This window comes from Brachycentrus maculatus, unplaced genomic scaffold (assembly GCF_059751285.1).
Source record: "Brachycentrus maculatus isolate JH-2025_06_01 unplaced genomic scaffold, ASM5975128v1 h1tg000196l, whole genome shotgun sequence".
Taxonomy (NCBI): Eukaryota; Metazoa; Arthropoda; class Insecta; order Trichoptera; family Brachycentridae; genus Brachycentrus; species Brachycentrus maculatus.
In genome coordinates this window covers 2,480,737-2,505,794 of record NW_028280947.1, presented here as the reverse complement: position 1 = coordinate 2,505,794, position 25,058 = coordinate 2,480,737, and the positions used below count along the sequence as shown (strand labels likewise).

Here is a 25,058-nt window from a genome sequence, read left to right as displayed (position 1 = left end):
CATAATAAAAATGCAGTGTTATCTTGATCGTTAACACATGAAGGAAAGGTGATCAGCCCTCCGCTTCGGGTACCAGTCCAGGATAATATTGAATAAATATTAGAGTGAAAAAATAATAGATTTAAAATAAAATAAAATAAATTGAAAACTAAAAGCAAATTCTATTTATTGTCTTCGGATACTCATCATAATGTGACGTTGCTGTTTGATATATCAAGGTTTTACTGTACTATAAATAACAAAACAAATTAAGTGCTTTAAAAATTAAAAATATTAATAATGAAAATTACTTTAGTCTCCCAAAGTTGAAGCCTTCGATGACGTTGGTGGGGTCGTTCTCATCCTCCACGGACTCGTCGGACTCCGAGCCGTCTCCCCCCTTGTCCCCCTCCGCCGGCGCCGTGTCGTCCTGGCTCTTGTACTCCGTGGACTTGAGCTGCAGCTCCACCCCGTACCCCGACAGGCGCAGGCGGCGCTGCTGGCGATCCTGACAAACATATTAAGTAGATATGTCTTCCAATTCATGATATTTATGTGTGCTGCGTGGCTGGGTCTATGTATCGGGTTGCGGTCGCAGATTCTATTTACTCATTTATTTATTTTTTCTTCTATGTGCATGACAATTTACATCATATATTACATACAACATTTGTATATAAGTTATTACATACACAGACATACACAAACATACATACACATCGCTCACTCCTTTCAAGAACGTCATAAATCAAAAAACTTGATTTTTCAGAATGTTTTTTAAGTTTAAAAATATAACACAATGTATTAAAAATAAATATCAAGCGACTTACTGAACTTTTTACTGTGCAACAGATCTTTTTAGGTAAAATCTGAAGGTTTTTTCGCCATTTGAAAAAAATTTAGTACATTTAAAAAAATTATTAAACAATACCTTTTCTTCAAAATGCAAAAACAACACTTTCTGCCCTGTAGCCGGTAAATATTAAGTTAAAAATATGCCGCTTTTGCTGGGATATAGTACATTATCTGGGCATTCCGAAAACATGCACAACTGAAAATTAACGATTTTGATTTTTGACGTTCTTGAAAGGAGTGAGCGATATGAATACATAACATACATACATGCCTGTGTATAGATAGGTAGATAAAATAATGTAATAATCAGATAGAATATAGCAAGTAGACAAAACCTTTATTCTATGCCAGACTTTTTAGATGGGAGTTGCATTTTTTATTTACCTTGGTTATTATGTACAAGGTTTATAGATCATTAAGTGGATTTTAACCCTTACCACTCTGACCATTTTTTCTCATAACTGGTCAGCTACTCTGATCGAAAAATGCGACGTTTTTCTACCATTAAAATAAATATTTTGGTTCCCAAATTTTGGGACACTCTGTCTGGCAATTTGTATGACCACGTTAATTAAGATTAACTGTAACATTTTGAGTGTGTCCAAATACTTGTTCACAAAATCTGGATTATCTCCAATTACAGGAGTTATTTTCATATTATTTTTTGACATCTCATCTTTGATGAGATGTCAAAAAATAATATGAAAATAACTCCTGTAATTGGAGATAATCCAGATTTTGTGAACAAGTATTTGGACACACTCAAAATGTTGTAAATAAATTATCTGGTCAAATTATAAGCTTAATAATAAAAATGAAAATGGTATTTTCTGGCGTTTCTCATGTGTGTGATTATAATCCAGGATTCGGATCTCACATACTAATATAAGAGTTTCTGCTTAATAAAAAGCTTCTTTACATCTCACCAATAGATGTCTCTAGTGAAGTTCTAGTGATTCATGAACAAGGTTTCTAAATTGGTTCATATATATAGAACTTCCAAGAATTTAGTAGTGTGGTTGTCAATAATGGGTAGAATTGGTGAATGTTACACGTGTGTAAAGTGATCACTTAAACCAGCCTATGACGGTCGTAAGCCCCGTAAATGCCCAGACTTCCATATTCTTCTTCATCTTTGATGAGATGTCAAAAAAATAATAAGATTAACTGTATTTATCTGAAATATTTTTTGGTAGAATATACTTGGGTGATAGAGAAATCAGTGATTAAAGTTATACCTGCGCCGGGCCGGACATTGTGGCCCACGGAGCTGCCTACTAGAATCATACGGGCCAGAATGTCTGGCCTACAGACTGGTAAGAGTTAATCTGTGTTATGTGCATGAAGGATAAATTAGTGTGGGCCAATCAGGAACTTCTCAGCATTTACGCATTACTCAAGAGAAGCCGGACTATTGACCATCATTAACAGGCCTTCCGTTCCACTAGAGGGAGTGAGAGGGAGATGGTTAGGTTAGGTTAGGTTAGATTAGGTGTGATGGTTAGTTAGTTAAACGGGATAATTAAAACGGTACTAACCTTCACATACCAGCGCACCACGTAATCGATCTTCCCGAGTTGAGCCTGTCTGAGCAGAGCCTGATGAAGCACGGCAAACTCCCGGCTGCCTAGCTCTCCGTACAGGATGGCGGTGATGGAGCGATTAGCGGAGCCGGGGTAGTGGTGATCCACTTGATATGTCTCTATCTTGGATTCGCCTAACTGAAATCGAGAAAATAAACAATAATTAACCTATAGTAATCCTTATCGCTGGAAGTCCTGAAGAGGAGAAGGTGGACATGGTTGGGACATGTCCTTAGAATGCCACCTGAGTGCATCAACCCTTCATGTCTCTTCTTCTGACCCCGAGGATTCCGGCGCCCCGGAAGGCTGCTGACGACCATTCACCGACTATACTCAGCGGAACTTCGAGACGCCGGACTGACCTGGGAGGAAGCCAAGAGGATGGCGTGTGACAGAGTGACTTGGAGACGACTCGTGTTGGCCATATGCTCCACCTAGGGAGCGAACATGGAAAGAAGAAGAAGAAGAAGAATCCTTATTGTCCTCTATTTAATTCAACATCGATTAAGCAAGAGTTTTCAATACCCAATTTAAACCCCGCCCACTCCTTTCAGCCTATATAAACCCGATATATTTTGACTAACAGCCCCAGTGCATGTCAGACCTCGGCCCTTAGTGCATGTTTGTTCTGCAATCCCTAGCGCATGTTGGTCCTCGGGTCAACCAAAATGTGATCAACATTTTATGTAGTTATAAGTATGTCAATAGTGCTATGGCAGTGACGTGTAGTATTGGTTGCATGCTATTTTTTTTGTTTTTATTTAATATAGTTGCATTTTTTTATACAATTTCTATAAATTTCTGGTTAATACAATCTTAGGACTCGCAGGGTCCGCACTTAACTATATGAAGGCTGTCTGGAGATCGGATTTATACTCGGTGAAGACCAAATGCCGCCTATGCAATGCCTGCATTGCTCTTGTTCTCTTATACGGCTGTGAAACATGGCACCTTACAAGGGCCCAGAGCAGCCGTGTACTAAGCTTTGAGAATAGGTGTCTGCGGAGAATTTTAGGCGTGCGGTGGTTTGACTTTGTGAGGAATGAAGAGATAAGGCGTAGGACGCAGCAAATCTTGGTCACAACTGTCGTCAAGAAAAGGCGATTCAGTTGGCTTGACCATGTACTCCGCATGCCTCCTGAGAGCCGCCATCAAGCTTGCCTCTTTTACAAGGCATCAGGTTTGCGCCGCCCAGGACGACCACTGCTGACAATTCGTCGGCAGTTCTCGTCAGAACTTCGGGACGCGGATCTGACTTGGGAGGATGCAAGGGAGCTGGCAGCCGACAGAAAAGCCTGGAGACAGTTTGTGGACTCCATATGCTCCACCTAGGGAGCGGATATGGTTTAATAAATAAGTGTGTCAATAGTGCTATGGCAATGACGTGTAGTATTGGTTGCATGCTGATTTTTTATACATTTTTTATAATTTAATATAGTTACATTTTTTTTACAATTTCAATAAATTTCTACTTACTACAATCTTATCATTTTAGTTGCACTGAGCCTCTCCAAAAAAAATACTGAGCTTTTGTGCTTGGAGAAAGAAAACCCATGAAATAAAGGGTCATACATGAATAATAATAATAATGATAATAATAATTATGAATAATAATAATAGTAATAATGTCTTAGCACGATTCATTCGGCCACGTGCTAAGACAAGAGGGTTTCCTGCACCAAATAATAGAGGGGACGATCGAGGGAATAAACGCCAGAGGACGCCCACGCCGCCAATACCTAAGCGACTTATACGAAGACATGGGCTGCTCGACGTATGAGGAGCTGAAGAGGACTTGAGAATGGAGAGATGTCATCTGTTGCTACAGACCAATTCGCAGGATTGAGACCAAAGAAAGAAGATGAATAAAAAGAAAAAACAAAAACCTTCAGATCCAGAAAAAATTATATAAGTTATATATATATTATTATTGAGTATCCATTTTCAAAAACACGATAAAATAATGTATTAAATCGTTTATGCTTTGTCAAAATTAAGTAGTAAGTGTTTTAGGAGTTCAGTTCATTTCGAAAATTCGAAGTAGATAGCGTCTTATGTGCCTGAAAACTATGTGTAATTTTTTATTTTATTTTTAGATAACGGTCAGTTGATAACATACACCAAATATCTCAAAATTGACAAAAATGTAGTTAGAGCACTTTACGTAGGGCACGTTGGTACATAAAAGATTATTATGTTCTTATTCCTATTATGTTATAAAAGTGACAGACAGAAAAGGTACCAAACAAAACCGTGAAGCATTAAAACTAATTTAAGAGAAACCATACAAGGCCAATCTTGTAACGAGTAAGTACTTAAGTACTTTCTTTTCAAGGAAGTAAGTAAACAATTGAAAGAAAGCAGTGTATTCAGGTATTACAGCATTAACACAGGGTAAACAGAAAAGTTATCATATTACTTATTGATTTGATATTAACTTTGTGGAATAATATGATGATTTGACAATACTTTTTAATCACCCTACTCATATAAACGTATGTGTGCTATATTATCACTCTAACGCAACAAGCTGTATCCCGTATGTTCAGGTACAAAAAAGTAAACCCATAGAAACATTTGTGACACATCAAATTGTTCCTACTCGCCCTACACATACGATATGTCATACAGCGCATATGTCATACATTTCGAGGACAATACCACTGGCTACCTCATTAGCAGAATATGTCGAGATTGTGTTGATTAATATATTATATTTAATACAAAATATATTTGTAAAAATATTCAACAGATTATTATTACAAAAAATTATAATATTTTATTTTTAAACTGTGTTTTCAAAATAAAATGTAACACTCTGTTTATATGATGCAGTGCCCTATGCACCATCAGGTGAGGATAAAGGTTTGAATAGTATGATGATTCAAATACTTACACTCGTAAAACTAAAACACTTGTTTAAGAACACTTAAAATTACACTTTTCTTTTAATTAATGCAAAAACACTGCGCTTATAACATTTTGAGTGTGTCCAAATCCTTGTTCACAAATTAGATGTCTTTATTAGGAGTTATTTATAAACCAACCTATGACAGATCATAAGACCATTTTAAATGTTAAAATTACTGTAAATTGCAAAGCTTAAACCTTGAGGTAATTTATCACAAAAACAGAACTATATAAATTATCCAATATAAATAAAAAATTAAATAATTAAAATGTAACCTTTTTTTAAACTGACAGTAAATATTTTATTATTACTTAATTATAATGTCTACCGGTTTCCAAGCTAACCGCTTCTTTATCAAGACTGATTAATACGAAAACACAACAACACAACAAAATTCAAAATATTTTGGCCACTAGGCAAAAGAGCTTGGGTAGATCTCAAGTGGCTTTATTCTTTGTGTTGATTAGCAGTCACATTCAAAAGAGATCAGAGATGTTGAATGATTGGAAACTTTAGTATTAACACACTATCTGCGGGTGGATTCGCGATAAACATCTCTGAAAAGAAGTGATAACATTTAACCATACTGTAAACATCGATATGAGATCAAAAGATGCCGCAAAAGTCATGCGTAAAAATAACTTACACGCAATTTACGATGAGTCGAGTGAAAAGGTAAAATTACCCTTCCCGCCCAACACCACCAGTCGAGTGAAACGGTCAAATTAGCCTTCCCGCAGATAGTGTGTTAATCAGTCTTGATAATGAAGCAGTTAGCTTCGAAACCGGTAGACATTATAATTACGTTATAATAAAATAAATAATGAAAGCGGAGTGAATGCTGTTGAAATGCGCTCCCTCAGACGAATGTGTGGAAAATCATTGTATGACAGAATTAAAAACGAAGATATAAGAAAGGAATGTAAGGCTGAACGAGGAATAATTGAAAAGATTGGGAAGAGTTCTTTGCGGTGGTATGGACATATGGAGCGAATGGATAGCGAGAGAATGACTAAGAAAATATATGTGGCGAATGTGAGAGGGAAAACAGAACGAGGACGACCGGAAAATCTGGCGGCGTAAAAAGTTTGCGTAATCGGAGGGCATGTATGACTAGATGTATGGATGTGAAGGAGGCGAGGAGTGTATGTCAGGACAGAAGAGTGTGGCGTTCCATCCTCTCTGCCTACCCCTGCGGAGAAACGGCGTGATGGTAGTAGTAGTAGTAGTAGTAGTAGTAGTAGTAGTAGTAGTAGTAAAATAATTACAGTGATTTTAAAACAAAGTTACATTTTCATTGTAGAATGGAAAATCCCAAAGTTAGTGCTTCAAATATAGATTATAAATCAAAATTGGTTGGAGTATGGACTTACCTCTTGTACAATCTGCGGGATGTCGTCGGCCGAGCAGATGAGCTCGCCCCCGATGTCCGCCAGCGCGACGCAGCCCTTGCCAGCGGCGCCGCGCTCTAGCGCCATCTGGTGGAACATCTCCACCAGCGGCGAGTCGATGTGCAGCGCCAGCCCGAGCTTCATGACACTCACGCGGGCCGGGGACAGCAGCCGCGAGGCCACCTCCAGAGCCCGCTCGTATTTTTCCTTATCGGATTCTAAAAATAAAAAAAATTAGAAGTTAAACCTGTTAAGTAGTGTGGTTCTCAATAATGGGTAGAATTGGTAAATATTACAACTGTGTATCACTTAAACCAGCCTATGACGGTCGTCAGCCCCGTAAATGCCCAGACTTCAATATTCTTCTTCATCTTTGTTGAGATGTCAAAAAATAATATGAAAATAACTCCTGTAATTGGAGATAATCCAGATTTTGTGAACAAGTATTTGGGCACACTCAAAATGTTGTAAACCTGTTAAGCTTCCTGTTAAAAAAAAAACAGTAATTGTGAAAAAAAAAAAATGATTTGGCATTAACTTTGTGGAATGACACTTGTATTAGTACACCAAAAATTAAGTTTTATTTCACACGACTAGTTTCGAAAAGTAAAGATGTTTTCATCGATAGATGATCATAAAAAGTTTTTTTGATCACCTGTCGATGAAAACATCTATACTTTTTGAAACTAGTTTTCTTCCTGGCTATATCCTGCTGAGGTCAGCTCTCCTCGTCCTCAGGTTGAATGTCCTTCTGTCATGGAGATGAATACTGTATGTATTATAATTATAACGTTTAAAAAATGTGTATATATATTTTGTCTTGCTATGTATTCAGTTAATAAATTGCTAGTCTCAACAAAAGCATATCGCTCACTCCTTTCAAGAACGTCATAAATCAAAATTCGTCAATTTTCAGTTGTGCGTGTTTTCGGAATGCCCAGAAAATGTACTATATCTCAGCAAAAGAGGCATATTTTTAAGTTAATATTTACCCGCTACAGGGCAGAAAATGTTGTTTTTGCATTTTGAAGAAAATGTATTGTTTTATTATTTTCTTAAATAAACTAAATATTTTTCAAATGGAGAAAAAACCTTCAGGTTTTACCTAAAAAGATCTGTTGCAAAGTAAAAAGTTTAATAAGTGGCTTAATATTTATTTTTAATACATTGTGTTGTATTTTTAAACGTTAAAAACGATCTCCTGAAAAATCAAGTTTTTTGATTTATGACGTTCTTGAAAGGAGTGAGCGATATGATATCATTGTGGACGACACAGGTTCGTTTCAGATCACAAGTTACAGAGAGGAACGCTTTCAGTCATCGCGCCTAGGAATAAAAGAACAGAGATAACTGAATGATTACCGAGGTCGACAAGCGCCGGGGTGAGTCCATTAATGCCTTCCACGAAACCCCAAAACAAATCCGGACTCTCTTCTGCCAAGTACTCCGCCATTTCCAAAACGATCGGCGCTACGGCCCATTTCGCATTCAGCAGAGTTGTAACCGACTTGGCCTTCTTATCCTGACGCCTCGGCTCGGTAGCATCTAGTGACAAGGGTAAGAAAACCAAACAAAACCCCACAAGCCCCGCAAACGTGAGTAATGCCTTCATTGCGGCGACCTGAAAAAAAAAACAAAAATTAGCGTAAAAACACGAAATCAAGCGACAGATCGCAAATCCTACACACCCAATATTTTTTTATAAAAACTCAACTATTAAATTGATTTTTAGTCACTATTTTCAAAATAAATCATGTATACAGCTGACGTCTTCGCACCGACATAACCAAAAAATTACATAAAGCCGAGTCAGGTAATTGGATTTAAAGATTGAAGTTATATGGAAAACTATCAAATTTGTTTGCGTTTAATCGATTTTTAAGTGAGTTATAATGGATTATAATTGTATTATATTGTAAATAAGACGAAACGCACTTTGTTAGTGGAAGTAGTCACCAACTGTCATTGACACAAAAGCAACCAATGACAGCTAAACACGGCTGGAAACCATAGACGTTTATTTAATATATAAAGACAAACAATGGAGAAAACTATCGCCTAAACCAAAACAAACTGCGCCATATTTACCTACCTACTCATATATCTATGTACCCACCTGCTCAATTTATCAGTAATATCGAATTTGATTTATAAGTTATGGTATAAAATTTTATAATTTAAAAAAAAATGGGTTCCTGGCACCAACTTTACTGTATAAAAGTGGAGCATTGAGCAAAACGATAATCGATAGACAAGGAAAGAATGGAAGACTGAGATATATTTATCGATAAAATTTATGAGATGGTTTAAACATGTCGAACAAATAAGCGAGAAAAGAAGGGTAAAACAAATCGTATAAGCTGAATATATTAAAAGAAAAAGGAGCAGAGGAAAATTTGATATAATCTAATAAATATTAAAAACTTGAAAGTGGTCAATGCAGGAGAGGCAACGAATGTTTGCAAATGCAGAGTGGTATGGCATTCTATTAGCTCTGCCAGACCATGTGGGAAGCGGCCAGATAGTTAGTTAGTAAATTTAAGAGAAATTAATATTTCAAAAATTATTTAGTCGTACTTTATGTGAAATGAGGTACGTCATTGTATACCGTTTTTTTTTAGTTTGTAAAAATGACAATAAAACTATAAAATAAAATTAAAAGTATGGTGGAACTTTTATGGAATATGTTATTATTTTAACAAATATGAATGTGATTGTTAATTGTTAGAATTTTGTAACAGGTAGATGATTTCGTGTATTTGAGTAGTATGTTTTCTAGGGATGGAAATATTGATAAAGACATAGAAAGGAGAGTGAATGCTGGGAACAAAGTGAATGGTTCACTGAAATCAGTTAAAGCAAATAAAACCTATTAGCGGAAGCTAAACTGGCAGTGCACAACGGAGTCCTGGTCACAACTCTAATGCATGGAAGTGAAACATGGAGTTGGCAAAAGAAGGATGAAAGTAGACTGAATGCAGTCGAAATGCGATCTCTCAGAAGAATGTGCGACAAAACTATGTATGATAGATATTCGAATAGTGAAATAAGGAAGGTTTGCAAAGCTGAGATAAGCATTATCGATAAAATTAAGAAAGATGTGTTGAGATGGTTTGGACATGTAGAACGAATGAGTGAGGAAAGAACGGTTAAACAAATTTATGAGGCGAATGTCCTTGGGAAAAGGAGCAGAGGAAGACCGGGAAAAACATGGCACGATCAGGTATGCCAAATACTCGAAAGTGGTCAGGTTAGAAGTCGTAACAATCGGCGGGTATGTATGAGAAGATACATGAACGTGGAAGAGGCGAAGAATGTTTGCAAAGACAGAGTGGTATGGCCTTCTATTATCTCTGCCTACCCCTGTGGGGAAGCGGCGTGATGGTTAGTAAGTTAGTTAGTTAAGTGAGTTTGTAGCAGAATGGGGTATGAAACAAACTTTGGACCCCACAATCAGAGGCAGATCTTGAAAACAATTAGAAAATATTGAGTGAATTTCTTGACACACATCAACACAATCTTGCACAACTCATCAACATTTTCCCATTGTTTTTCACAATCGTGAAATAATTTATAATTTTACAGGTAGGTACCTAATATGTGTGACATTCACCTAGATATAAAAAATTTCACTAATCAACTAAAATCAAATTATATTTGACGTTTTATCAGCATTGACGCACTGACGTTTGTTTATAGTCAAATCCGATAAAAAGCGTCGTTTCTTCAGAAATAATTCATTTACTCTTCATCGTTTCTTCATTGAAGCAATAAGGAGACCAATCAATATTTTTATTTACGAAAAAATGTGTGATGAGAATATTATTCGTTTACTGTTTGTAATTTGAAAAATATAAATAAAAGTAACCTATATATGAATCATGGCTGCATTGCTAAAAAAACGCGCTTTAGCCGAGTATGGGCAAAACTTTCAGGTAATTAAAAAACAAACATTTATACCAACTAACTAACTAACCATCACGCCACTTCCCCGCAACGGTAACCAGAGAGAATAGAACAACAAACCACTCTATCTTTGCAAACATTCTTCGCCTCTTCCACGTTCATGCATCTTCTCATACATACCCGCCGATTATTTCGACTCCTAACGTGACAAGTTTTTCTCGGTCTTCCATTTATATTATTTTCAATATCTCTACCTGGATTTTGCTAAAACATTTTTATTTCAGGAACCGCTGCATTCGCAAGCTAAAAAGTTACATCTTGTGAAGAAACCTCTGATTGGTAGTTCTGCCGCGGCTTTCATTGGGCTACTGGAAAAATGCAAGTCTAGCAATGATTCCTTGCAGCTTCTGTTGCGTGTATCAGACTCGCTGCAGTTTCAGGAGTCCGATTTAGAAGAGGCGATTAAAAAACTCTCCGAGCATTTTCAAAATGAAGAGGAATCGGCAGTAAGAGTGAAAATACTGTCTTTGCTCTGTGATATCGGCTTGGAATGCCCCGGTGCGGATGTTGCGCACATGATCGAAGAAACGATATCACTGTTGAAGAATGAGGCATCTCACAAAGTCATAGCTCAAGGTAACAACTCAAATTATGCAGTTTTGAGATAATCCGTGGTTAATATTTAAATATTGTTCCAAATTGATATCTGTTTGATATAATCTGTGGTCAATACTTGAATATTGTTCCAAATTGATTTGTGTTTGAGATAATCCATGGTTAATATTTGAATACCGTTCCAAATTGATTTGTGTTTGAGATAATCCGTGGTTTATATTTTAATATCGTTCCAAATTGATGAGTGTTTGACTAGTTTAAAATAACTATGTCAATTTTGTTCTCAACACATTGTTTCAAAGCAAATATAAACATGAGCTGCATGCGAATCCTTCACACAACGAGAACAGTGTGTACTAGTATTTACAAAAAGAAATTAAATTTTTAATGAAGCTTTAGCATTTGAAAATAACCGTTTTTTCAGCATCTCGTGATTCAAAATAGCAATTCTCATCCAGTGAATGTGTTAACACATTGTTATTGGGCGGTTTTTTCATCAACCCCGACCCTAATTATACTCAGACAGTCTGCCGCCTGACCCTCACAATACTAATCACAAGTAACCACAACACCCGATTCCCATCTGTACAATGTTTTTTTGTGTCTCTCGCGCTCTACCAAAAGTAAGCAAATATAACGCTCATAAGCGTCTCCCGTTCTCTGCCAACAGTATGTAAAAGAGGCTTTTAAGTGTTTCCCGCAAACAATGTTTTTAATTAAATAATAATCTAAATGTTTTGAATATTGAAAGCATTAACTTTGTGGATCATATTGATTTATTATTTTCAGAAATAAAAAGACTGTGTTTTGATCCACTCACATTTTTATTAACCAACTAGTTTCGGCAACAACCTGTTGCCCTCTTCAGGGTTTAAATAAGTCATAAATGAAACCCTGAAGAGGGCAACAGGTTGTTGCCGAAACTAGTTGGTTAATAAAAATGTGAGTGGATCAAAACACAAAGTCTTTTTATTTCTCAAAATAATAAAATAATCTAAATTAATAAACATTGAAGGTATCTCCACGATACTGAAGCTGGGGAGCAGGGTGTCGGACGAGTCGTTGCACACGAGGCTGATCGCTGTTGCCAAGGAGTACCTGAAGGATACCAGTCACCAGGTCAAGGGACAGTGTCTGCAGCTGATCAGTGAACTGTTCCCTGTCATCCAGGAGAAGGACAACGGATCCAGCCGATCCGCAGAAGTGGAGGCCATTTTGAAATTGCTCGGAGATTACGCCCATTCGCAGGTAATGATTATTACGTAGACTTATGAATAATCTCTCTCTGGTCTCAATCCTGCGGATTGGTCTGTAGCAAGAGATGACATCTCTTTCACCATTCCCACCTATTATTGGCTATGGCTCTACGGCTATGGCTATGGCCCGACTATGGCTCTGACAAAACGAAATGCAGAGAATCTCAAGTGCACATAGCGATTCATGGAAAGATCTATGCTGGGTCTAAGCCTGATGTTAAAAAATGAAGATACCAGGAAAAGAACCAAAGTTGAGGATATCATGGATCGTGTGGCAAAACTCAAATGGCAGTCGGCAGGAGATATTGCAAGACAGGACCCCACAAGATGGATCCCAAGAATTTTACGATGGAGACCTTGGGAGAACAAAAGAGGTGTCGGAAGACCCCAAAAGAGATGGTCCGATGACATAGTCGCTGTGGGGGGTAAAAACTGGCTGCAAGCAGCAACCGACCGGAGGAAATGGAAAGGGGAAGAGGCCTATATCCGGCAGTGGAGGTCAGAGGGCTCATGAAGAAGAAAATGGTGAAGATAGAGATGGTTCGATGACATAGTCGCTGTGGGGGGTAAAAACTGGGTGCAAGCAGCAACCGACCAGAGGAAATGGAAAGGGGAAGAGGCCTATATCCAGCAGTGGAGGTCAGAGGGCTCATGAAGAAGAAAATGGTGAAGATACCTACATGGGCTCACTTATATGTCTCTGGGAAACAATTACCCCAGAAAATGTAAATTAAATACGTTACTTATGCTGCCACCTCTGGGATATCAACAGAACTTATTTACAGATAGAAAATTGGTTTGTGGGAAATTATTATCCCACTGGTGAGATGACATAGTAACATTTTTTTTTAAAAGCGTAACCGGATGTGTTAAATTTGTAAATTACGTCTGTAGCTTCTGAAACTAGTCGTAATAAAATAATAATACTTAATTGGTAAAAATAAGTGATTTATTTATAATTAAAATGTAACTTTGTTTTAAATCACTATAAATATTTAATTATAACTTAATTATAATGTCTACCGGTTTCGAAGCTAACCGCTTCTTTATCAAGACTTGATAAAGAAGCGGCTGGTTTCGAAACCGGTAGACATTATAATTAAATATTTATAGTGATTTTAAAACGAAGTTACATTTTAATTATAAAATGGAAAATCACAAAGTTAGTGCTTCAAATATGAATTATGTTTTATTTATACTTTAAAACATCTTCGTTTCGAAATCTCACCCCATGATATTTTGAGCATTCTTCTATAGCGCCACATTTGGAATGCTTCAATCTTGTTTGCGGTAGCTCAGGTGAGAGTCCATTGTTGATTATAGACACCATAAAGAAACACTTAAGAGATGTGGCATTGTACAAGTCAATTTATATTTGCACAAATTTTGAATGAATAAATATCACAAATTGTTGACTTTGCGCAGGATGCCAGGGTGAGGTGCGAGGCGTTCCAAGCGATGCTGACGCTGCAGCACCGGGGGCTGGACCTGGACCCTCGGCTGTACGACCAGGTGTGTCCGGCACTGTGCGATGATTACGAAACGGTGCGACAGGTGGCGCTCAACATCGTGGCACTGCTCGGGAACAAGTATCCCGAAAAGTAAGTAACCTTCTACTGCCTTCTTATAGATTTCAATTTTCAATTTCAATTTCAATTTATTTTGTTTTGAATATTGAAAGCATTAACTTTGTGACGACTCTATTTTATTCTGCCAGTTGGTTTTCGCTGTTAGATATAATATATATAATACATATAGACCATATTTTGTTTTCTTTTTTTAGTATTGTAACATTGCCCGATGGAGAGTCGACCTTGCGCCTGGTAGACGATGCGTTTGTGAGGATATGCGGAGCCGTCAATGACCTGTCCATGAGTACACGAGCGCTGGCGTGTTCCCTGCTCGGGGGGATGCAGAAAGTTAGCCAGAAATTCTTGCTGCAGACCCTGGATAAGAAGCTCATGAGCAATATGAGAGTATGTGGTATTTTCCATAATTATTTTACCGCCTAAGTTGTTTTTTTCAACTAACAGGTTTGGAAGTTTGGATGATTGTGGCGCCATCAGTTGAGAAATTTGTGAAGTACAAATAGCCTGTGATATGTGAAAGGAATCGAAAACCATTGCATATAACATATATATATATATATATATATATATATATATATATATATATATATATATATATATATATATATATATATATATATATATATATATATATATATATATATATATATATATATATATATATATATATATATATATATATATATATATATATATATATATATATATATATATATATATATATATATATATATATATATATATATATATATATATATATATATATGTTTCAAAAATTAATCTATCCTTTATTTGGTACATACTATTTCTCAAAATCTATTGTGGCGTGTTTCGATGCATTCAGCATCATTTTCAAACACTATATGTGATGATATGAAAATGATGTCGAAACACGAGTCACAATAGATTTTAAGAAATAGTGGTGTTTACTAAGTAAAACTTAAATTAAAATTGGATGGTGACTGCCGAATCAATAAATCAAATAAATAATTAATGCTGTATGGATGTTTATGAATAATAGGCAGAATGGTGAACGTTACTCAAGAGTATAAAGCGATCGGTTAAACCAACCAAATGACAGGTGGAAAGCCCTGGGTTGCTCAGACTTCCATCTTCTTTCATATAGAAACAATAGATGTTTCATCTACATGATGATGATGACAGGCACCGCGGCGTAGTTAGGTAGAGGTTCAACTGTGAAACTGGCGTCACGGGTTCAATTCCCGCCAATTGCAAAGTAAATTAAAAAAATATTTATTTTCAATTGGTCTGGGTGTTTGTGATGTATTTTTCACATTTGCCTTCCCTGTCCTTACTATCCTACCTGCAGACAAACCTTTAAAAACTAGAGGCTTTGTGGGTTATTCCTTAAACTCAGTTTGCTTTTAATAAGGTTCATGCTTGAAAAATATTGTTGAAATGAATATGTAGAGTCGTAGAGCCTTCCCGCAGATATTTGTGCCGGAGTCGCTCTTAAAAGGTGCACTCAAAGAACAGCATGAACCACACTTTGCCAACCCACAGACTACACCTTTTTTATTGTTTTTTTTTTTAGCGTAAGCACACAGCCCATGAACGTGGCGCCATGTTGCTGGCTTCCGGAGAGTGGGCAGATGGAAGGCGCTGGGGGCAGGACGCGCCCTGCGAGCGCCTGCAGCAGGCCGCCGTGTCCCTCATGGCCGGCGGGGCTGCGGGGGCCTTCGTGCACGGCCTGGAGGACGAGTTCTTGGGTACGTAGGCAGAGAAATACTACTACCTAAATTTAGGATTTTTACGGAGTGTGTGGAAGTTTTTGGTGAGAGTATTTTAATGTTTTTTTAATTAAAATAAACCCTGATGATGACAAGGTTCTTGTCGAAACCGGTAGGTTAAATTGTATTAATAAAAAAGTGGTTATAACAAAGTTATTTAATTTTATAAAGTTTAAACAACTATTTAGTTTTTTCCTCTTTTATTTTATTTGACCAGTGACCGGGTTACGTCATTCGTTGTTGTCTTAATAAAAAATTCGATTCCACTAAGAAATGTTTGTACATACGAAACTTAAAAGAGAAAAATTAATTTGATATAGATTATTTTAATATTGTTAGCCACAAAATATTTTATTTAAAAAAAAATTTTTAGATTGTTCAGTGATTTGTTTTAAGGTGGGGACTGACCGGAGTGATTTTGTTGTAACTTAACACTTTACGATGCGAGCATTCGTAAAGTCAGTACAGCGTTCCGAGTGCTTCATCCGAAGTCAGATGCTCGCCGCGAATGTTACGTTACCACGAAATGTGGACGTCAGTCCCTACCTTAACAGCTTTCTCATTGTAATATAAATTTTCAATTTATTGTAGAAGTCCGTTTGTCAGCGGTGGAGTCTGTGTGCCAGTTGGCATTGAACAACTCCACGTTTGCCATCACTTCCCTGGACTTCCTCGTGGACATGTTCAACGACGAGATAGAAGACGTCAGGCTGAAGGCCATCGACAGCCTCACCAAGATATCCCAGCACATTGTGCTGAGGGAAGACCAGTTGGAGACTATTCTCGGAGCATTAGAGGTCCGTATCATGTTTTAACCCTTTGCACTAGAAAGTTTTTTGGCATAGTAAAGTGTTTCTCAACGTGGGGCAAGTCTTGGGGGCAATGCGCAAATTGTTAATATTTGTTACTTTGTTGTTGAAAAACGCATTTTTCAAGAAAAAAAAAAATATTGCAACTCTGACTTTTGTAGAACATTTCCTTATTTATTTATTTATTTTTCTTGTATGTACATAACAATTTACATAATACATATATTGATAAAACATATAGGGGATTATGGCAGCACATTTGTATTTGTCTTATTTGCAATTTTCCTTATTATTTTTAGTGATAGATGGAAATACTAGCCCAACGTAAAAATGTTGAGATTATAGTCGGGTACTTCGCATGTGTGTGACTTGTTCATTAGTTTACATTTTGTAAAATTTATGTAAACTTATCTTAATTATATTATAATAATATAAATTATAGTTCTTAACCCCATGCAAAAATGAATAGTAAGAGTATGAAAAAAGTTCATCCATATTCAGAAGATTATTCGCATTTCGGTTTCTCAAGCTGAGCTCAAGGATCGTAATTATTTTCTTTGGAGTTATAATGTTTATTTATGAAAATGAATATACATATTGTTTATTTATGAAAATGAAATATAAATGGTTTTATTATGATCTATTCGAAGTAATAGATTTTTTCAGAATTCGGTAAATAAAAAATTTATATTTCACCGTCCGGCACTCCGGTTTTTTTAAATAAAATCGACTACTTTTAGCGTGATCAAATTTACGCACACCGTGATCACGCACCGATGAAGTGCACCGACCCAAAGAAAGACGGCCTAAACCACAACCCAATCATCCATTTCATCATGCTAATTGAAGCTGGACGGTAAAATTACGTGCAGTGCACAAACGCCCGTATAGTATTAAGTGAATATAGCAAATTATAGGTTGATTACGATTTAATTTCTAGGATTTTTCCATGGATGTAAGAGAAGGCCTTCATCGAATGCTCGCATCCAGTACTCTGGCATCCAAAGTGTGTCTAGAGATGTGCGTCAACAAGATCTTAGACAATTTGAAGAAATATCCACAGGTATGATTAATTCCTATTTTTTTTTAAAATAATTATTTCATAATGGTAGGCATCTAATGGTGGAGACTGACGGGATAATTTTGTCGTAACGTAACACGTTACGATGCGAGCATTCAGGCAGTCAGTACAGCGAGCTGAGCGCTCCATCCATAGTTTCGGATGCTCGGTGATGCTCGCCGCGAGCGATGTTACGACGAAATGCTCCGGTCAGTCTCCACCTTTATATGGCCAAAGTAATTTGACTTATTCATCTACTTTTTGAAAGATAACCCAAGGTAGGGCGGTTAAAAGACTCCTGATAACCCGCAACTTTTAATGTAAATTTCAGGACAAGAAATCGACATATCGGTGTCTACAAAAGATCGGAGCTGCCCATCCGGAACTCACTCTGCCGCTCGTGCCACAATTCCTGAATATACACCCATTCTTTGATATGCCTCAACCGGACGTGGAAGATCCAGCTTGTATCCTTTTTATAACACTATTTTTCCGCGTTTTCTAGAAGATATTTCAACAGAAATAAAGATTTTCTTCTTGCTGTACGCCTTGTGGCCTGTTTTTAAGAGGGCTTCCTGGGATGTCGATTTCCAGCTGTCAATCCATATTTATAATTAATAATTTTAATATTGCTTCAAAGGATCGATGTTATAACTTTGATATGGTCAATATTACAAATACAAACAGAGAAAAAAGTAAGAATTCGAATACCCAACGATAATGACAATAATAAAATAACTCAAGTCCATTTAGTCTTCAAAGAAAACTGTGTGAGCTTCTTCTTGTTCTTCTTAAAGTAAGGCCGTGAGGCCTGTTTTTAAGAGGGATCAGCCTCCTACGATGTTGATTCCTAGCTGGTGGTCTACCCGGGAGTCGTCTACCTTGGGATCAGCCGTGCAATGCAATGAGGGGGAGTCTGGTGGTTCCATTCTCCTCACATGCGCATACCATTGTCTTCTTTGTTGCCTTCCCCACCTAATGACATCTTCCATCTCCCTTATTTCTTTTATCCTGATATTCCTTATTCTATCTTCTAGTCTCTTGCCAGATATGCTCCTCAGGGTCTTTTCTGACACTCGGTGTCCGCTCTGTATACACCTAACGACATCTTCGATCTCGCATATTTCTCTTTTATATCTAAAGATTAATACTGTTTTCCTTGACTTGTTATGATAGATATCTGTATTCTGATTTTGGTGTTGAATGCCGCTCAGCATTCCAGCGCCATGCTCCAGCTCTTTGAGGAACACACGACCAAACACTACTCCTACTTGAGAGACACCATGCCCAATTTTGTGCCCCCATTACCTATCGGTAAGTCTAATAAACAATAAAGCAATGCTCAACATTTTGAATGTGTCAATAGCCAAAGTCTGTAGATTCTTCAGTTCTTTGGACACTTTGCGTGTGGCAATGACGATAGCCTGGAACGTCTGGTTGTGATTGGTAGCCTGGAGGGGAAGAGAGGGAGAGAAAGATCCCCACACAATGGATCAAATCAAGTTAAGGCAGCAGTAGGCACCTTGGTGATTGGGGCGCTACATGCAGTGGAGTCAAGGGATAACTGGAGAAGAGTCATTGCTTCGACACGGGTTGTGACCCTCAGTAATGAGGACTAAGACGGGGAAGAAGAAGTTTTATTCAGAACATTTTGACTGTGTCCGACAGCTGACAGTCCACGTCACAAGAAACAGATAACGGAACAAACAGATTACAACGGAGGATCTATAAGAAGGAAAAATAAGATATAAAGTACAAATTTAATATGAAAATCGTTCCAGGTGACTCGTTTCTATCAGCCGCTTCCGGCTTGAACATGGACGTCTCATACTCGGTGAAGGGAGAGGCCCAGATAGCTGCCAACACCCAGAACTTGCTCAACACCATAATGACAAATGTGGACAGTGCCGGGACGTCTACGCGTATCCGGGCGACACTGCTAGAAGCTGCTCAGACCCAACTCAACAGGTGAGTCGAGGAGGCTGTCAACACTGTTTGCGGGAAACGCTTAAAAGCGTCTTTAACATACTGTTGGTAGAGAGTGGAAGACACTTACTTTTGGTAGAGTGCGAGAGATGCCAAGAAACATTGTACAGATCGGAGTTGCGTTTGCGGTTGCTTGTAATTATTATACGACTGTAATTAGTATACGGGGTTGATAAAAAACCGCCTGCAAACAATGTGTTATTCATATCATAATAATAATAATAATTTTGGATAATTCGGATAGCACTATTTTTGTAAAATACTACCTCAAGAGCGCTTCACTGTGATTTAATTGGGGAAAAAGAGATACTGGAAATGATTTAGCAAACGAATGTGTTTTTAATTTTTTTCTAAAGATCATCTCAGTCTCATTGGCCTCACAACAGCAAAGGCACGCTCGCCGCATTTAGTGTGCCATTTGCAGTTGTTATAGCCGATCGAAGCGTGAGACCTCTATCGACCAATTCATCTGGAATGTACATTTCTTTTAAAAACTCTGAAGCCTTATTATGTTTTATTATAACTTAAAACAGTGAATAATTTTGTAAAATTTGTGCCTTCTTTATTGCAGATTGGCTGAGATTGAACCTTTAGTATGTGGAGCGGCTAACTTCACAGCTCTGTACATGGGGAGCGAGTTGCTGCTCAGCTCTGTGCTGTCAAACAGGCTGTGGAATAACCCGACGGCTCTGGCCTCGCCTCAAGGAATCATCATCAAGAACAACATAGCTACACTTATCAATAACTGCCTCAAGTAAGTACGCGCTTGCAACACTCGGAATTGCTTATTGGACCAACAAAACCATAGATAAAATGCAGGAAATGTACATGAATTCCAAATTTCTACTTATTCTCATTGGAAATTTTGTTAAAAATATCAAAATAGGTTGTTTTTAAAGGGATTTTAAGCACACTGAGTAAGGATCAATGGTAAATTACTAGAAAAATTATTATTTTTCAGATCATAGAGACGAAGTATCTTTTTATACCTTAGTATAAAGAAAAGTAAAGTCTTAAGAATAAAGAAATTAATTGCAATAAATTTGTAAAATTCAATCAAGTAAAAGGTTTTTAATACATTATTTATATTAATTCAATTTAAATTTATTTTATCAAAAAAAAAATACAAAAAATCATGCTTTTTGTAATCTACAAAATCATCTACCTTGTTGCGTATATAATATAGAATTTTGTCTAGCCTCCCACCAGTATGATGATGTCGGTAATGACGAAACCTGATCAAATGAAATAAATGTTGCAAAAACACGGGTCACAATAGATTTTATGACAGTGGTATTTACCAAGTAAAATAGAATAAAATAAAAAGTATTTAATTTTTTCCACATGAATTTTCGAAATGACATAGTTGTTATTTTATTCTATAAAATGCAGTTCCACCAAGAAATGTCAGCACAAAACTTAAAACTTATAAAAAGTTTTTGATGTTTTGAATTTTGAAAGCATTAACTTTGTAGATCATATTGATACATTATATTGAGAAATAAAAAGACTTTGTTTTTTGATCCACTCATATTTTTATTACAATCAACTAGTTTCGGCAACAATCTGCTGCCCTCTTCAGGGTTTAATTTATGACTAAGTCATAAATTAAACCCTGAAGAGGGCAACAGGTTGTTGCTTAAACTAGTTGATTGTAATAAAAATATGAGTGGATCAAAAAACAAAGTCTTTTTATTTCTCAGAATAATATATCTAATAAAAAGTACCAAGTAAAACTTAAATTAATAATAGGTAGATATTACTACAAAGACTCTCGAATCAATAAATGACATAATATTGTTAATCCCATAATATTGTGAATAACTACTATCCCGTTTGATTTGTTCTCAGACTGCAGCATCTGTTTGTGGGCTGCACCATCGGGGACCAGTCTGCCGTGAAGCAGATGACCCTGAGGGCGCTGGCCCTGCAGCTGGTGTACATAGTGCGAGGCAGCAACCAATCCGCCCTGGCCTTGTGCCATACCCTGATGCAGGAGATCGAAGACCTCGACAAGTTCCTTTCGGAAAATGGTAAAAATTTACTGCCATATGACCTTTTTGATATTGAGACAGGCAGGCGCTGTGTGTTTGTGTGTGTGTATTTTTCACATTTACCTTCCCTATCCTTACTTTCCCACCTGCAGACAAGCCTCTAAAAGTAGAGGTTTTGCGTTTCATTCCTTTTTAAAAAAAGATCAGGTTATAGAAATACAATACAATAAAAAAAATTAATCCGTCTAATATTTATTCTTTTTTTCAGTCTAATATTTATTTAATAATCACCCTGGACTGGTACCTGAAGTGGAAGGCTGATCACCTTTCCTTCGTGTATTTAACAATAAAGATAACACTGCTTCTATATGATGCAGTACCCTATGCAATATCAGGATAAGGGTTAGATAGAGAGAGTGAGCTTTATTGCATTACATATACTCAAAGTTCCTTTGACCATCATAAATAAATATAACTTTATTCAAACTGTGTAGAGACATCTGTCCAAATAATGACAAAGCAAAATTCCCATTTTTTGGTCATGGTTTTTGGTTTGGATGAGGTTAATCAAGTGATATTTTATTTGTGCAGGTTTAGAACCCGATCAATTCACAATTGGAGTGTTCCAACAAATCTCCTTTCTGGTGGAACCAAAACCTGGACCGGTGGCAAGATGCCTGCTGCCTCTCCTGCAGAGTGTACCCCCCTCGCAAATACCCTGGCCAAATGTTAATGTGAGTACATAACGATCATTTGGGACATTTTAAGCAATGGCGAATGACGTGTTTTGGAAACAGTAAAGTGTTGGGTAGAACAATATTATTATAATTTAGACCACGTAAACAGGTCTTTTTCGTGACAATCCCGCGTCTAGTTTGCCTGCGATCACATCTACAAAGATTGTCCACGGAGACATACATATCATACATTTATGAAATCTCAATACAGATGAAGAAGAGTATGGAATTTAATTAATTGATTCGGCAGTCGCTTTGTGGTGAAATCTATCTATCCGTTTTTAATTTAAGTTTTACTTAATAAATACCACTTTTTCTTAAAATCTTTTGTGACACGTGTTTCAATGCATTCCGGATCATATTCCAACACCATATGTGAAGCTAAGGCTAAATTTTAGAGTTGTGTCCTTGGGACGTTGAATATAATATATATAAATAAATATTTATCATATAAATAAACAAATATTTATATAAATAAATAGAAATAAGAAACAGATCCTACCTCCTTTTCAACCTTCAATGTCCCAAGGACACAACTCTAAAATTTAGACTGTTAGAAATCTTGATAAAGAAGCGGTTAGATTGGAAATTGGTAGACATTATAATTAAGTTATAATAAAATATTTATAGTGATTTTAAGTAACATTTTAATTATAAAATGGAAAATCACAAAGTTGTGCTTCAAATATAAATTTCTTCACATTCGGTGTTTGAAAATGGTACGGAATGCATCGAGACACTTGTCACAATGGATTTTAAGATATAGTGGTATTTACTATGTACAACCTAAATTAAAAATGGATAGATTTTACCACAAAGTTGACTGCTATTGAAAGACATCATTATTCCAACCCGGCCAGCCGCAGTTGTCAAAATGATGACGTTTCTAGCATTGAATACATGAATCTGGTTTGTCTGCAGATAAAGATGTGCAGCTCGTGCATTTTGGAGCCGACCGGGGAGACGGACACGGCCATCAAGTTCACGGCGGGGCTCGTGGCGGCCATCCCGCTAGAGGCGGAGGTCCTGCACGCCCGCGACCCTTCCGCACTGCGCGTGCGCGTCAAGTACCCTGACCAGCACACTCGCGTCTCCGTGCCGCGCGCCGGGGACCTCCGGAAACTGCATCACGAAGGTACTCCTCCTTATCTTGCTCAGTATCCCGTGGTCCTGTGGTATCGTGAAGTGGGCGTGATTTTAATCCAGATTTGTGAACAAGTATTTGGAGTTTTTGGGTAATATGTATATCCAAAATTAAATAAGGTTATTGGTATATGAGGTAATAAAAGAGTTTCTGCTCAATAAAAAGCTTCTTTTCATCTCACCAATAGATGTCTCTAGTGAAGTTCTAGTGATTCAAGAACAATTAGTTCTATGGTTGAGTTAACCGGATCCACGCGGCTCGCATAACCGTTTGTGTTTTTACAAGACATGCCCCATACGCGGCTGACATAAGCGTTTGTGTTTTCACTTTGCTCCAAGTTTCGAACATCAGTTCAACTTGGAGGGATTTTTTCATGGTGTGGAACTTTGGATAAAATAATACGTCAATCTTCGGCCTTATGACATCTGTTGAAATATCTGACTAATAATTTGTAACATCACAAGGATAAATAAAACAACAGATCCCTGATTTTTCTTGCGGTCGGTAATTAGTCCGCGCCATAATCATGCCCTATATCTGTCTCACTCTCGACGCTACGCATCGCCAGTGGGTAAGAGTGACACACGATGCGTGCTTTGATTTATTTATGTTACGATCTAATTTGTTTATATTACGATATATTTCAAGAATAATGTGACACACGTGTATTATAGAGTACCAAAAAGGCACAATGAATCCCATTGAACGTTTTTGTTAAGGAAAATAAATCGTTTCATAACTAAATACATGATAAAAGTAATAATTTAAAAAACGGCGAAATACAGCCGCGCGAGCGTCTCTTAGGAACAAAGTTAACGCGTTTAAAAGGTTAAGTAAGTTGTAGTATTGCAAGTTTTTTTTTTCTTTTTCAGCGGATAAATCGGAGGATGGCACCAATCTTCGCCTGCTGACAAAGGTCCTCGTTTCCCACCAAGTGTGGACGGAGTCGTGTCCCATAGAAATATCTCTCTGCCTCGCGGTGCCAGACCAGATCGGAGCCGGGAGGAAGGAAGCCTCCCTAATAGACCTCGGAAAACCTGTCAAAGTCAACATCGCACCTAAACCTATCAAAAGAGGAATCTAAAAATAATAATGAAATTTGTGTTCGTGTCTTTTTTTTACACAAAATAATTTCATACATGTAAAATATTTGATGAATTATGTAGTTTAAGGTTAATGTATTTATTAGATTTAATTAATAAAGAATATTAGTAAAATAAAATTAAATTTATGATTTCAAAATGTACTGTGTTTATTTTTAAATCTTGTTTTATAAGTACCCGTGTTTGATAAAAGGAGGAGCTACTGGTCAGAATCTCAGATAGATTCTTCAAGTAAATATGTATTGCCAGTTGAAAATGCAGGGAAACCGGTGTTTTTTATTTGCTAGTGTGGAAAAAGAGCAAAATTTGTCTGATTCAATATTTTTTTGATAGAAGAATGTGTAAATAAATCGATGAAAAGTTACGGGGGATTGAAGGACTATGCATCT

General features: G+C 37.0%; 2 protein-coding genes across 4 annotated transcripts in view; one reads left to right on the top strand and one right to left on the bottom strand.

The window, feature by feature from the left end:
- Uggt (UDP-glucose-glycoprotein glucosyltransferase) overlaps positions 1–8,707 on the bottom strand; it is a 34,202-nt gene extending 25,495 nt beyond the window's left edge. Inside the window, exons 1-5 of one of the 2 annotated variants that reach the window (XM_088263161.1) lie at positions 8,434–8,707; positions 8,082–8,340; positions 6,702–6,937; positions 2,373–2,555; positions 291–487 (exon numbers count right to left, since the gene is read on the bottom strand). In XM_088263161.1, the coding sequence (XP_088119287.1) occupies positions 291–487; positions 2,373–2,555; positions 6,702–6,937; positions 8,082–8,331 (866 nt within the window). In that variant the 5' untranslated portion in view covers positions 8,332–8,340; positions 8,434–8,707. The remainder of the gene's footprint in view (positions 1–290; positions 488–2,372; positions 2,556–6,701; positions 6,938–8,081; positions 8,341–8,433) is intronic. The other variant, XM_088263160.1, reaches the window with a different exon arrangement.
- Positions 8,708–10,367: 1,660 nt separating this feature from the next.
- IntS4 (integrator complex subunit 4) lies at positions 10,368–24,808 on the top strand. Of its 2 annotated transcripts, none has more exons than XM_088263162.1 (16): positions 10,368–10,654; positions 10,910–11,261; positions 12,256–12,488; positions 13,922–14,097; positions 14,280–14,472; positions 15,641–15,815; positions 16,428–16,633; positions 17,586–17,708; positions 18,037–18,172; positions 18,882–19,019; positions 19,487–19,673; positions 20,263–20,445; positions 21,543–21,724; positions 22,277–22,419; positions 23,344–23,557; positions 24,439–24,808. In XM_088263162.1, exons 1-16 carry the CDS (start codon positions 10,601–10,603, stop codon positions 24,648–24,650), a joined length of 2,907 nt encoding a protein of 968 aa, XP_088119288.1. In that variant the 5' UTR covers positions 10,368–10,600; the 3' UTR covers positions 24,651–24,808. The 2 variants fall into 2 exon arrangements, 1 of the variants encoding a protein (XP_088119288.1); XR_015837817.1 differs by having other exon boundaries at positions 10,393–10,654; positions 23,344–23,804; positions 24,395–24,639.
- The last annotated feature ends 250 nt before the right edge of the window (positions 24,809–25,058 follow it).

What these genes read in the sequence shown, in the direction of transcription:
- IntS4 (XM_088263162.1), top strand. Translation starts at nt 10,601, where the DNA reads ATGGCTGCATTGCTAAAAAAACGCGCTTTAGCCGAGTATGGGCAAAAC. An exon ending in GAGATTACGCCCATTCGCAG is followed by an intron (nt 12,489 to 13,921) that starts GTAATGATTATT and finishes GACTTTGCGCAG; the next exon opens with GATGCCAGGGTGAGGTGCGA. An exon ending in AGCTCATGAGCAATATGAGA is followed by an intron (nt 14,473 to 15,640) that starts GTATGTGGTATT and finishes TTTTTTTTTTAG; the next exon opens with CGTAAGCACACAGCCCATGA.